This window comes from Hemiscyllium ocellatum, chromosome 36 (assembly GCF_020745735.1).
Source record: "Hemiscyllium ocellatum isolate sHemOce1 chromosome 36, sHemOce1.pat.X.cur, whole genome shotgun sequence".
In the NCBI taxonomy this organism is placed as follows: Eukaryota; Metazoa; Chordata; class Chondrichthyes; order Orectolobiformes; family Hemiscylliidae; genus Hemiscyllium; species Hemiscyllium ocellatum.
In genome coordinates, this window is record NC_083436.1 from 29,550,708 (window position 1) to 29,564,113 (window position 13,406).

The window sequence follows — 13,406 nt, forward strand, 5'->3', positions numbered from 1 at the left end:
AATTCCAAAGAAATGCAACTTTGTGAAGCTTTTTCTTCTCAAATAAATCCTAAACAATTGATCATTTTGAAATGGTGTCCATTTTCTAGATTCCCAAGTTGAAGGGAAGCAACCTCCCAATGTCTACCCAGTCAATCCCTTCAGAACCTGAATTCTTCAATATGATCATTCCCCCATCCTTCAAAATACCAGGCCCAATTAACTCAGCCACTAATTATATGACGACTCTGTCATCCATGAACCAATATATTGAACCTTCTCCATGGTACTCCAAGGTAGGTTTTCTTGGCATCAACTGCTCCTCTGCACTATGGACAGGTTACTCCTCTTTATAGCTATCTCACTATGACAGCCTAAAGGATCTCCAATCCTTCATTTCTTCTACCACCCTCTCCTGCTGGCTGAGCTCTTTTTCACTTTACACAATTTCACATAACTTGTCTCAGTCTGTCCAAGTAAAATGTATGGCTATGGGAAACCATATGGGCCCTAAATGTGCCCATTTTTGAGGATGCGTGGAACATTCCTGGTTCCAGCCCTTTGACAGCATCCAGCAAATTTTGATATATCAATTACAGTATTGCTACTGCTTCCTGTATTTCTTTAGAACTGGAAAAATTAATCAATTTTGCTTCTAATTCTTTCATCTTCATCTGATCGATCTCTGGCTCTTTCCCTCCTTGACTTCTCTATTTCTACATCCAGGAAAAGGCAATCTGCTATTATTCATTATAAGCCCATCAGCTCCCATAGCTACCGCAACTACATTTCCTCAGTGTCCTTTCTGTAAGGGCTCAATTCCATTTTCCCAGTTTCTCCATTTTTGTCACATCTTCCACACAATGTCACTTTTGACAGGTCTTTTTCCTCAGCTGAGGGTCTCCCCAACTATAGTCAATAGGTCCATCAGCTATGTCTAAGTCATTTCCTGCACCTGCCCTCACCCATTTCCCTCCAAGGGCCATGGAGAGGATTCCCCTTGTCCTGACTTTTCAACTCACAAGCCTTCATATTCAAGGGATCATCCTTTCCAATTCCAAATGTGACTTTTTAAAAATATTCATTCACAGGATGAAGGCATCACTGTCTAGGCCAGTAGTCAATTACATTGTTTTGGAGGGTGGGTTCAGGTGCATGAAAATTATGGAAAACCTTCCGTCTCAGCAGAGGTTTAGTTTCCAGAACAAGTAGTAAAACTGGGAGTACGCAAAGGGTCAAGAATCCAACTTCAGGCACAGCAGATAAGGGGATGACAATGAGAAAGGGGACAATCAATGCAGGACTGAGTGTTGTACTTAAACGCATGCAGTATATAAAACAAGGGAAACGACTTTATAGCACAGATTAAAATTGATAGGTATGAATGTTGCAGGCATCAGTGATAAACTAGCTAGTAACATAAAAGTAGATTGCAATGAATTTACTCAGATACTTAAAATGAGAAACAGACAAGAGTGGACACTGGACCACTGAAAAATGACGCCAGAGTAGTAGTAAGGGGAACAAAGAAATAGTGGAGGAATTGATGGGTACTTTACATCAGTTTTCACAGTGGAAAACTCCAGAGCATACCAGAACTTCAAGAGTGTCAGGGGGCAGAGATGGGTGCAGTGGACATCACTAAGAAGAAAATGTTGGGAAGCTGCAAGGTCTGAAGGTGGATAAATCACCTGGACCAGATGGACTACACCCCAGAATTCTGAAGAAGATAGCTGAGGGGATTGTAGAGGCATTAGTGATGATCTTTCATGAACCACTGGAGTCAGTGAGGATCCCAGAGGACTGGAAAATGGCTAATATAACACCCCTGTTTTAAGAAGGGAGGGAGGCAGAAGACAGGAAACCATAGGCTGCTTAGGCAGATCCCAGTCATTAGTAACATTTTAGAATCAATTATTAAGGATGAGGCTGTAGAGTACTTGGAAGTGTGTAGTAAATTAGGGCTGAGTCAGCATAGCTTCATCAAAGGGAGGTCATATTTGACAAATCTGTTAGAATTCTTTGAAGAGGTAACAAACACACGAAATAATGGGGGCAAGTTGAAATGATCTATTTGAATTTCCAAAGGCTTTCAACAAAGTGCTGCATAGGAGACTGCTAAATAAGATAAAAACCCATGGTGTTAGGGGCAAAGTACTGGCATGGATAAAGGACTGACTGACAGAGATTAGGGATAAAGGGTTCTTTCTCAGAACAGCAGCCAGTGATTTACAGAGTTTTGCAGGGGGTCAGGTTGGGACCACAACTATTCACATTGTACATTAATGATCCAGACAAACGAATAAGGGCTTTGTGCTAAGTTTGCAGATGACAAAGATAGATGGAGGGACAGGTAGTGTTGAAGAAGCAGTGAGGTCGTAGAAGGACTTGGATAGGCTCGCAAATTGGGCAAAAAAGTGCAAGGTTATTCACTTTGGTAGGAAGAAAACAGGCGTAGGCAATTTTCTAAAGGGGGAAAGGCTTTGGAAACCTGACACACAAAGGGTCTTGGAAATCCTACTTCAGGATTCTCGAATTAGCTTCATTGTCACATGTACTCAAATGAGTACAGCGAAAATTGTACAAATCACTGCTTCCAGCACCATCTTAGCTACAAAGGTCCCTCTGCACAGCTTCTTCAGTTACTGTTCTTAGAGAAATAGCTAAGTAAAAAGTTCAGCATTGAAGATTCTATGAATAAATTATAAAATGGAAAAAGAAAAAATCTCACAACTGTCTCCCAACTGAATCTATGCTGGGACCTAGCCTCAAATCCGCACCAGGCCTTGACTCTTAAGGTTAACTTGCAGATTCAGTTGGCAGTTAGGAAGGCAAATACAATGTTGACATTCATTTTAAAGTGAATGCAAGAGCTAGATTTACTGCTGTGGCTGTATAAGGATCTGGTCAGATCACATTCAGAATATTGAAAGCAGTTCTGGGCCCCATATCTAAGGGAGGATGTGCTGACATTGGAGGCGGTTTAAAAGAATGATTCCAGGGATGAAGGACTTGTCATTTGAGGAGCAGTTGGGGACTGTGGGTCTATATTCAATTGAGTTTAAAAGAATGGGGGGGTGGGGGAATCCGGTTAAAATTTACAGAATAATCAATTCTGGATAGAATGGATGTGGAGAAAATATTTCCATCAGGAGAGACCAGGACGAAGGCACAGCCTCAGAGTGACGGAATGACCCTTTAGAATGAAGACGAGGAGGAATTTCTTCAGCTACAGGGTGGTTAATCTGCAGAACTCATTAGGGGTGTGGAGGCCAAGTATTTGAGTGTATTTACGTTAGATAGATTGGATCACGATTAGTAAGGGGATTAAGGCACATTGAAGTTAGTATAATGAAGGGTATGTAGGTTAATTTGATCTTAGAGTAGCATAAAAGGCCAGCACAACATTGAGGGCTAAACAGCCAGTACTGTACAGTTCTATGTTCTAAGGTTTATGAGTAAAAGGCAGGAGAATGGGGTTGAAAAACATATCCGCCATAATCAAATAGCAAATCACATTGGCTGAAGGCCTAATTCAGCTCCTATATCTTATGTAGCTGGAGTCACATGTAACGTAGGCCAGATAAGGATGGCAGTTTTTTTTTCCCTAAAAGACATTGGAAAACCAATTTGTTTTCCCTACAAATCACAATAGTCATCATTCAACTCTTATTTCCAAATTTTTGAGTTCAAATTCTACCATCTACCATGGGAGGTTTTGAATCCAGGTCCCCATAATACTACTTGGTTCACTGCATTAATAGTTTAGCGATAATGCCACAAGGCCATCACCTCCCCCAAATTTGTTAGCATTTCAAAGGCACCCATGCCTACTGCACCATCAACCAAAACACCTCATTTCCCAACCCTTCCACAGCACTTTCCCATTCATGTGCTCCTTTACCTCCTGCTACCTCACAGTTCCCGTGCTCCGAACACTCCTTCCAGGTGAAGTAGTGATTTATATGCATTTTCTTCAATCTAGTTGACACCTGATCTCTTGCTCATACTTCTGTCCTAGGCTTACTGCAGAAATCCAAGCTAGCTATTTTCCATTTAGGCATTTCACAACTATTTGAACACAAGATGGACTTAAAAGGCATCTTCAGACCACAAACTCTCCTCCACATTCTTATATATCAATTCCGCCCATGCCCCCATAACCCTGCAGCACACCTGCAAAAGTGTCTCCAAATGTTTTGGTTTCAGACAGAACTCATATGTTTTCAGTTATTAGCACAGACTTTGAGTCTGCTCTTTGTCTTCTCCATTTTCTTCATCTTTTTGTAGTATGATACCTCTGAACTCCAATCACCCTTAAACATTGTGATCCGCCCTTTGTTCTACTTCATCTTCCTCACTTTTTAAAAAGAATAAAATCGATGACTTTGTCACTCTTCTTCTAAAGAGTCATAGGACTTGAGACATTAACTCAATTTCTCTTTCCATAGATGCTCCAGATCTGCTGACTTTCTCAAGCCTCTGCAGTAGTTTTATTTTTGTATTCTTCTTGGACGTACAAAACCGTACACTGTATTTAGGAATTATATCACTGAAGTCTGATGTAATTGTAGCAAGGCTGAGCTCTGGTACACAAGCCCACTCACAATCAAGAATAACAAGCTATTTACCTGCTTAATTAGCTGCTGAACCTGCACGCTAATTTTCTGCATTCCTTGAACATCATGTCTCTGTGAACATCAAAATTTAAAATATCCCATTTTTCTATTCTCATTACAGAAGTTAATTTCATACTTCCCCACATTGTACTCCACTGAATTGTTAATTTACTTATTTGTATACCACTGCATCTCTTTGCAGCCTCCTGCTCCTAATTACCGTTCCATCAGCAGACCTGAATATTTTACTCTTGGTCCTTTTGGTGGTGGTGTCCAATTAACAGCAATTGATGGGAAGGACGTTTATTTGGCTCAATGGATAATTCTTCATGACTGAAACAGTCAAATATTGTCCCGCAGACCATTGTGCAACTTGTATATTAGTTTGTCACGCAAAATCATTTACTGTAGTCACAATCACCTAACTGAAATTGTGGATTCTCATGATCAATCTGAACTATTCTCCTATCCACCATAAACTGAATCAGACTGTGACAATGGGTTGAGTTGCCAATCCATTAACCTCATCACCAGAAAGACCATCACTGCACTTGCACCCATCTCCAGCTGAAACACCCATCTATGATTTTTTTGGGCCGCAAGCTCAAATTTTTTTTAAAGCTTTCCTAACCAGTTTCCTCATTTCTATACTTAAGCCTATCCAAAATTCAGCTGTCATAGCTTAATTCTCAAGAAGTCCCAATCACCCAGAACTCTGAAGGTCACTAATCAACACTGGCTTTGAGTCCAAAAATGCCTTAAGTTCAAAATATTCATTCCAGACATCAAATTTCCCTGTAGTTCTATTACTGCCTATCTTTATATCCTCTTGTAGCCCTCAAATGTGATGTCTTGCACATCCTCAGTTTACACCACCTCCACCACTCACCATTGGCAGCTGTCACTTCAGTTGCTTAGCCCTAAACCTAATTCCCAATTTCCTCTCTGTACTTTAAGACAGCTCTTGAAACCTACTTTTTCGACAAATGCTTTCGTCATCAGTCTAATATTATGGCTCCATGGCACTTTTTGTAAGGTAATGTCTTAAAATGCCTTGGAATGTTTCATTGCTAGTTAAAGATGCTATATAAATGCAAGTTGTTCTTGCCCTCATCATTTCACTTGTTTAACCACGTAGTTCAATATACTATTGTCAACTGTTCTTTCAATTTAATTTTCCTTCCTGTGCACATTATTTTGTTAACGTGTTAAGGTTCATCTGTCATTGTTCTGCCCCACTTCAAACAGTCTTCAATTTATATGTTAATTTCTGATATAGAAAGAAAACTGGGGATTGGGATTACATCCAAGCATTTAGAAAGCTGTGTGTAGTGAACTGAAGTGCCTCCTTTACTTAAACTCAAGGGCCTTGATATTAAGCTTCTCTCAATAAGCAGCACAGGGTCATGAGGAGGCATTTTCACAATGTTTAAATGGGTACAATTTCCAAACTTATCATACACAGCCATGACCATTTTAGAAAGGCAAGCTGCATGTCATGCAAGACGCTGGTTTTGGAGCAGGCATGCTTCTTCCAGTCCTTCACAGAATCTTCAGGCCTCCTTTTTGCCACTATGGCCACTATTTTCCTTCTCATGACCAGTGACCTCCCTCATCTTTAATTGCCAATTTCCTACAATGGGACTAGAGAGGGTGCCAATCTTTCCCTTGCAATAGTCCACCTCCTGAAGCTCGGATCTCCATTTCTCTCCCCCAACTTTTAATTGCTAGACAACATCCCCAGGGTTCCTAACTGTACATTCATTCTACTAGTTTCTCGCTTGCTAACCTGTCAATTTGGTTATCTGCTGGGTGGGAAATGGGCAGCACCTCTGCATCCCTGGTATTAGTGAGTTACCCATACCACCTTACAACCTCCCTGCAACATTACAAACATGGGGCCTATAATCCTAAGCAGCTATTCTTTTAAACTGCTATCAGTTGTTAAAAGTCACACCCTATCATTTCTGGGAAAGACAAAACACAAACACACAGACAACCAAAGCAGTATTAGTTAGCACTTCGATAAAGGCAGAATTAATACATTGCTCCAGCTGCATGCTACAAATCAATAAGATAAAGAATAGATTTACCCTTTCTTCTAGTTCATTGCATTCTAATCTCAGTCTAGCAATCACATCTCGAGAAAGGTATGCCTTCAAAGCAAGGCAAAAAGTTGAAGGATGTTAAAATTGAATTTCAAACAGGACACAGAAAAGAGGAAAAATGATCAAACAAGTAAAACTGTACATGATAGATGATTTAGGGACAAAGCATCCAAACCTTGCTGAAATCAAGGAAAATTAGAGTTATGTGAAAGCTCCCTTTGTCATTATGCACTTCGACAAGAAAGCATCATTGTATCTGCAGTTGTGCTGTTGAAAGGAGAAATACAAGAAGGAAGCTTAGATTATAAATGTATGCTAAACTTGCAAATTAATCTATTGCATAAAGCTCATATACCTATGCACTATTGTCTACATCAAAATCTATTCTTACTTATATTACTTTTTTTTAAAATTAACAGATTTACTGAAACAAAATGTGGATTACTTTGATATTGGGACAAGATACATTACTTCACTGGCTACAGTAATACTGAATTTTGCTACATAATATGAAAACTCAACAGAAGTAAACAACTAAATATGAAAATACATTTGTCAAAGAATTGTTGGGACACCATTACTATTAATCAGACCCAAGATAATCCTCCATAATAAATGCATTTACATTTACTTTTCAATAATTTTCAAACCGATATGTTGAATTACATGGAGGTTACAGGACATTAAAAGGTTGTTTGGCCCCAGGATTGATGTCAATCATTCAAATGAGCACAAACTTTCAATTTATATGTTTACACTGTTCTCATATCTTTATTGTATTTGTATTCACTGGAGTACACAGGAAACACAAGTGGTTCCAAAGCCAAACCTTGTGGAAGCCTCCCAACTACTCAAAAATAGCCCTCAATGGCTCATCACTTCCTAACCAGTCTTCGATCCAATTTGATCCATTTAAATGTGATACTTTATTACAGGATCTCTAAACCTCGACATGTTTTACGATACAGTCTGAAAATGCTTTCGTGGTTTCCACATCAAATCAACAATTCTTGTAGTGCATCCCATTACCCTACAACTTTTTTAAAAATAAAAACAATTAGTGTTTTGTCTGAATTCTTTGCTTTATTTTGTTACTTTGTTCTAGACTCTTTCATCACTGGAAATAGATACTTCCTATCTATTTTTCCAAATCATTTTGTGTTTGAGGAGGATCCTAGGTGATCTAGCTATACTCTGTTTGCCTCAACATCCTTCCAATACCATGACGCATAGCGTTTATAAAGTTTTTAGATACACCATACTATCTCATTTTTTAATATTCTATACCTGTATATGTTACCTTTTTAACATTTGTGGACTGAAGTCTATCTGGGAGTTTTTAGTCATTCCACATCTTGCCAATTTCTCTGTACACCTCTGTTGGTCTTGAAAATTACTTATTTTGTTGCACCTATTAATATTTTCAGCAAATCTGGATACCAATCCCTCTCGTCCAATATACAAATCATCAATGCACAAACTATACTCTGGTGGTCCCTGAACAAAATCTCATGGGGTCCTCTCAATTATTCAGAATCTGCCCTCAGTCTCTAATTTTTTTTTAAAATAGTTTGATTAAATTTGCTACCCTCCTTCCAATTTTGTGGTACAGAAGATTTCTGAAACTGAGTACACTATGAATTGCATTTCTACTATCCACCATGCCTTCTCAGGCACAGAGTCTTTCTTCCTGAAAATAATACAACATGCTTCTAATTACTTTTCTCATTGTCTACGTACTTTACATTTTCAAAATTTTCATCATGTGAAAGTGATTGGTCTCTAACCATCTCGAGTAGCTGTGGCTTTCACACTGAAAACATGTAGCACCTTAACCAAACAACAGTACTCCAGCACCTAGATACTAGGCACCTAGTCACTTTCAATAACATGATGAAATACAACTTGTAGGAATTTTGCAATTTCTTACACCATTTCCCTCAGCAGCTCTAAATATACTCCATAAAGTCCTGAATTCATTTCCTTTCAGTATTAATTCATTCAGTATTTATCTACTCTACAGTGCCTGTTTAGCTTAGTTAGCTGGCTGGCTGGTTTGTGATGTAGAATGACACCAATTGCTTGATTAAATTCCCACATCAACTGAGGCTACCATGGAGAATTCTCCTTCTCAACCTCTCCCCTCACCTGCTGCGTGGTGATCCTCAAGTTAAACCACCATCAGTCATCTTTCTCTAATGACAGAACAGCCATATGGTCTAGTAAGACTACAGTGACTTTACTCAAAGATACTCTTTGTGAAAAATACAGAGGAGAAAACAAAATTTCACCGTTAAGCAAATAGAGTTGTGAAGCATTATGTGATATTGGTTCATAAGTACGCAAAATGTACATTCTTGACATCCAATGTGCTAAGCTCCTGGAAGTAGGCTGAAGCCAAATAATGGCAACTTGTGACATCATTAAACAAACTAATATATTCAGCAAACTCTTTTTAGGCATGAAGAGAAGGGGAAAACCGACAAAAGAATGAAAAGGGACAAGGCAGGAGAAACAAAACGGAACCCATGGAAGCTATTCACTGATGATTATTTTAAGTTTTCATACAAAACTGATATTTGCTAACTAATGCAAACTTTATTCTTGAGTTAAGATAAATATACACAACTTTACAAAAAAGCTTTGCATTTTTCCGTCTCTCCTTCATTCCAAAGATCAACAAGACTTGGTAAGATGTTAGATCTTATTTTCTATTTACTTTATAAATCCTATTTTAGATCCAGTCTAACTAATGAAATACATTTTTCCTTTGATGCAGACTGCCAGAAATGAGTTAGGCAGTGCTCAATCTGTACTTAGCTTCCACAAGTCTACTGCTTGGCAAAGACTACAGCATAACAAAAGATGACCCTTGATGCTCTTGGGGAATGAGATAACAACATCTGAATCCAGGAATTTTATCGACCGTGCAAACTAATCAGGAGATTTGTCCTTGTGCACGCCATACTTCGGTTTCGTACTTGTTCCCCTGCTTTGTTACTGATCTGCCCTCAACTAATGCCTCTAATGCACTGTACTCTGGAACACAGACTCTGCTGCAATGTAGATTATACTCTTTGCATATGAACACAGCTTTGTATGTGCAAATTAGATTGTAACTTATGTAGAATGACAACTATACCCAGATAATGTATTATTTCATCAAATGAGAATCATGAAAATTGCCACATTAATCAAATTGGCTCATAAAGCCCGAAGAAATGCTAACAATATTAATTCCAAATTTCTTTACCTCTTCATGTTTCCTGCTATAGCCTTCCTCTTCAAAGATCTATTTAACTCTCTTGTAAACAACTTGTAATCTATACATCATTACTTATTTGTGATAAAGCAATCATTCTACGAACAAACCAAAGGGAATAAATCTTTTAAGTGTTCCTCAGGGTTCATGATAATACTAATCTACAAAACTGATTTATCAATTTCTGAAATCAACATTTAACTTTCCACACTTTTCATAAACTTTGAAAACCTCTGAAATCCAAATTTAACTTCCCACTTAAAAAGGTAACCAATTTTGAATCCTATTGGCATAATTTTGATTCTATGTGCTGTTAACCTTCATAGTAGACTTGTATAGCTAAGCAACCTTGCTGTAATAAGATGCACAGAACTGTATGCAGCACACAAAATATGGCCTAACTAATACCTTTATAGATTTAATAGCTTCCTTTATTTGAAATTTAATGTCCCACGATAAAATCCAGAATATCATTTTCCTTTGTAGCTTTTTCAGTCTGTACCTTTCCATATTCAAAGATGCATGTATTGCTACTCTTCATCACATTCTTCCACTGGATTAAGAATCTTCCCATTTGATGTACCTTTACTAATATAATTTCTGTTGCTCAAAATTAATTCTTCTATTTCTGTGCATTGAATGACACAGTTCGCAAAGTGTCATGTTCAGTTCCACCAACATTGATGGTTTCATCCATCATCTATCTTCCTGCTCCAAACCCCTATCTAATTTTATATTAAAAAGTAAACCAGTAGGTGAATCAGCCATTCAATGGGTCAAAGTATTCACACCCAAATAACTTTGAAAGAATTTTCTCATCCTTTTTTCTCACCGAGAAAAAAGCAGAAAATAAACTACATCTCAAGATCACTTTGTTAAACCAACATTATATCATTGCTACAGTTTTAATAGCTCATATTTTCTGGAATATGACCTGATAATCCAAGATCTCAGCTCAAGCATCTGTCTGATACTTAAGATATATTTCATCTGAACACTTTGCAAATCTGGGATTCCCACATCAGTTATTAGCCTTGATCCTAATTCTGCCAATGTTTATGCAACTCTGCTCTCAACTAATCAGAAAAAACTCTCAACTAACCGCTTATTTTTGCTGTTTCAGCACTAAACTCATGCTAAATCCAAACTAATTCCTTTATAACCTTCCAACAAAAACTACCAACATTTCTTTCAGTATATCCTTCAGAGCACAAAAAAGCAAAATATTATGAAACTTGCCAATAACCTCTACTTTCAAGTTTGGAACACCATTCATTGCCAGTGTTAAATCCAGATGGTAATATGAGAAATTGCACTTACTACTTTATACTGCAACTTTAAAGTATCTTTCCTAATTTAGTTCTTAGATTTTAGGTAACACCAGCTAGGCCATATTTATTGTCCATCCCTAAATAGCCTGAAAGGTTTTGGTGGGACACCTTGAACAGCTGCAGTTCTTGAGAATTGAGGGTTTACCTAGATAGTGTTAAAACAGGTATCAAATATCATGCATTTAAGAAATTAACTGGGGAACAAAGTCAAATTTGACGATTAATTGAATGATGCAAGTGTACCTGCATGTCGAGTTCATGGCATCTTTGCGAAATTTCCTCCTTGGCAGCCAATGCTTCATTTAGCTCTTCAGTAGTTTTCTTCAACTAATGAAGAATACAAAAAAAAGTCGCCCTTGTTTAATTACCACGTTACAGAGATTGATAGCTCGTGCATGTGGATGATTTTTTTTATGTCTAAAAATATTACAAACCTCCCCCTTACAACTTTTGTCATACACAAGTTTCCAACTTTTTAGCCTTAACCTTGTTGCAGAATAGGAAAGTTTCTGACATAGAGGAAACTATTCAGCCCACTGTAACCTACCAGTTGAAACAGAGTTACCCAATTTAATCCCAACTTTCAGCTCTAATGCATATCTAAATCAATTTTTAAAAAATACATTGAGGAAGCCAGTTTACATCCCCAGCACTTTGGGTGCAAAGAAATTATTCAACTATGGCACCATGAGTACATTCTTCTGCCAATAGTGACCAGAAGTGTGCTTATGATGGGGTTTGCTGCAAAACACACTCAATGGGTGTTGAATTGACTACTTATTTGACTAGGCTCCTACCTGGCGATCAAGATCCAGATAAGCATCGTTCCCAACTGATGCTGGAGTTTCTTTACTCATAAGCTGCAAAAACAGACCAAATTAAAATGTATTACGTTGATCAATCAAGTGCAGGTGGAAAAAGGAAGCCCCAAATAGCAGGCATAGACATGCTATTAAATTAGAAAATGAACATAAAACAAGAAAACACAAACAGAAAACTCAAGTCAATTCGAAACATAAAGAAATTAAGATTCACGATCAAACGCTTTCTCTGTTCCACCACATTACTGGGTAACATTTGAACAAGACAGCTTGAAAAGTATAACTGGTTTAAAAATATCAATATTGTTTGCCTTATTATTTTAAAAAATGCCAAGAGAGAATACATTGACAATGCACTTATTACAAACTGCTGTTTTTGCAACATGCAAAAATCACATCATAGCTTGAAGTAATTTTTGTGTGTTATTGCTATAGTGGGGAAACGTGGCAGCTAATTTGCACAAGAAAAATTTCCAAAACAGCCATGACAAATTACAAGCTAAAGTTTTATTTTAAAGAGATATTGACTAAAGAATAAGTATTTCCCAGAATAGGGACAGATAATATTCTCCAGTCATAGGGATGATTCTTCGACTTCTGTTTCAGAGTCATAGACTCAGAGATGTACAGCATGGAAACAGACCTGATCTAGTCCCATCTGCCAGCACCCGGCCCATATCCCTCCAAACCCTTCCTAATCATTTGATTTCTTTGTCTTACGAAAACTTACTTCGCAAATTATAAGTTTTACATAAATAAAAACAATGATTTTTTTTAAACATGGCTTGTTGATTAACCAAAATGAGCAATATTTTCACTAAGATTAACCGTTATGAAACCATATAGATTGTATTTTCTCTTATTTAAATATTTATACAGTTAGTTCTCAACACAAATATTAACAACTTTTGTTTCTATGATAGGTTTTTTGAAGGGGGTGGCAATGATGGCAGTGTGAAACAACAAGATAATGTCAAAGAATATTATTGACAATTAGGATTGAACTTTCTTAGTCACAGCCTATCAAACTAATATTTAAAGTGCATCTTCTGGTGTACGAGCACAAACAGGCTTCAGCCTTTGGGTAAAGATTTAATTAAATAATACAACGTATTTAAATTCAACTGCTCAGAAAAGAACAAATTTTGTGAATTCATGATTTGATTTACAGAGGGAAAATAAAGCCAATTACAGATTTTTTTTAAATTAAAAGAGCAGCTTCCAGGATTATGTTGTAGAAACCCACCAATTTAATTCAATATCTTTTTAATTTCATTCCAGGGATG

General features: G+C 37.4%; 1 protein-coding gene across 3 annotated transcripts in view; it reads right to left on the bottom strand.

Annotated features, from left to right (window-relative positions):
* LOC132833439 (protein Hook homolog 3) overlaps positions 1-13,406 on the bottom strand; it is an 80,656-nt gene that overhangs the window by 49,136 nt on the left and 18,114 nt on the right. For all 3 annotated transcript variants that reach the window (XM_060851723.1, XM_060851725.1, XM_060851722.1), the window contains exons 7-8: positions 12,097-12,159; positions 11,543-11,626 (exon numbers count right to left, since the gene is read on the bottom strand). In XM_060851723.1, coding sequence (XP_060707706.1) covers positions 11,543-11,626; positions 12,097-12,159 — 147 coding nt within the window. The remainder of the gene's footprint in view (positions 1-11,542; positions 11,627-12,096; positions 12,160-13,406) is intronic.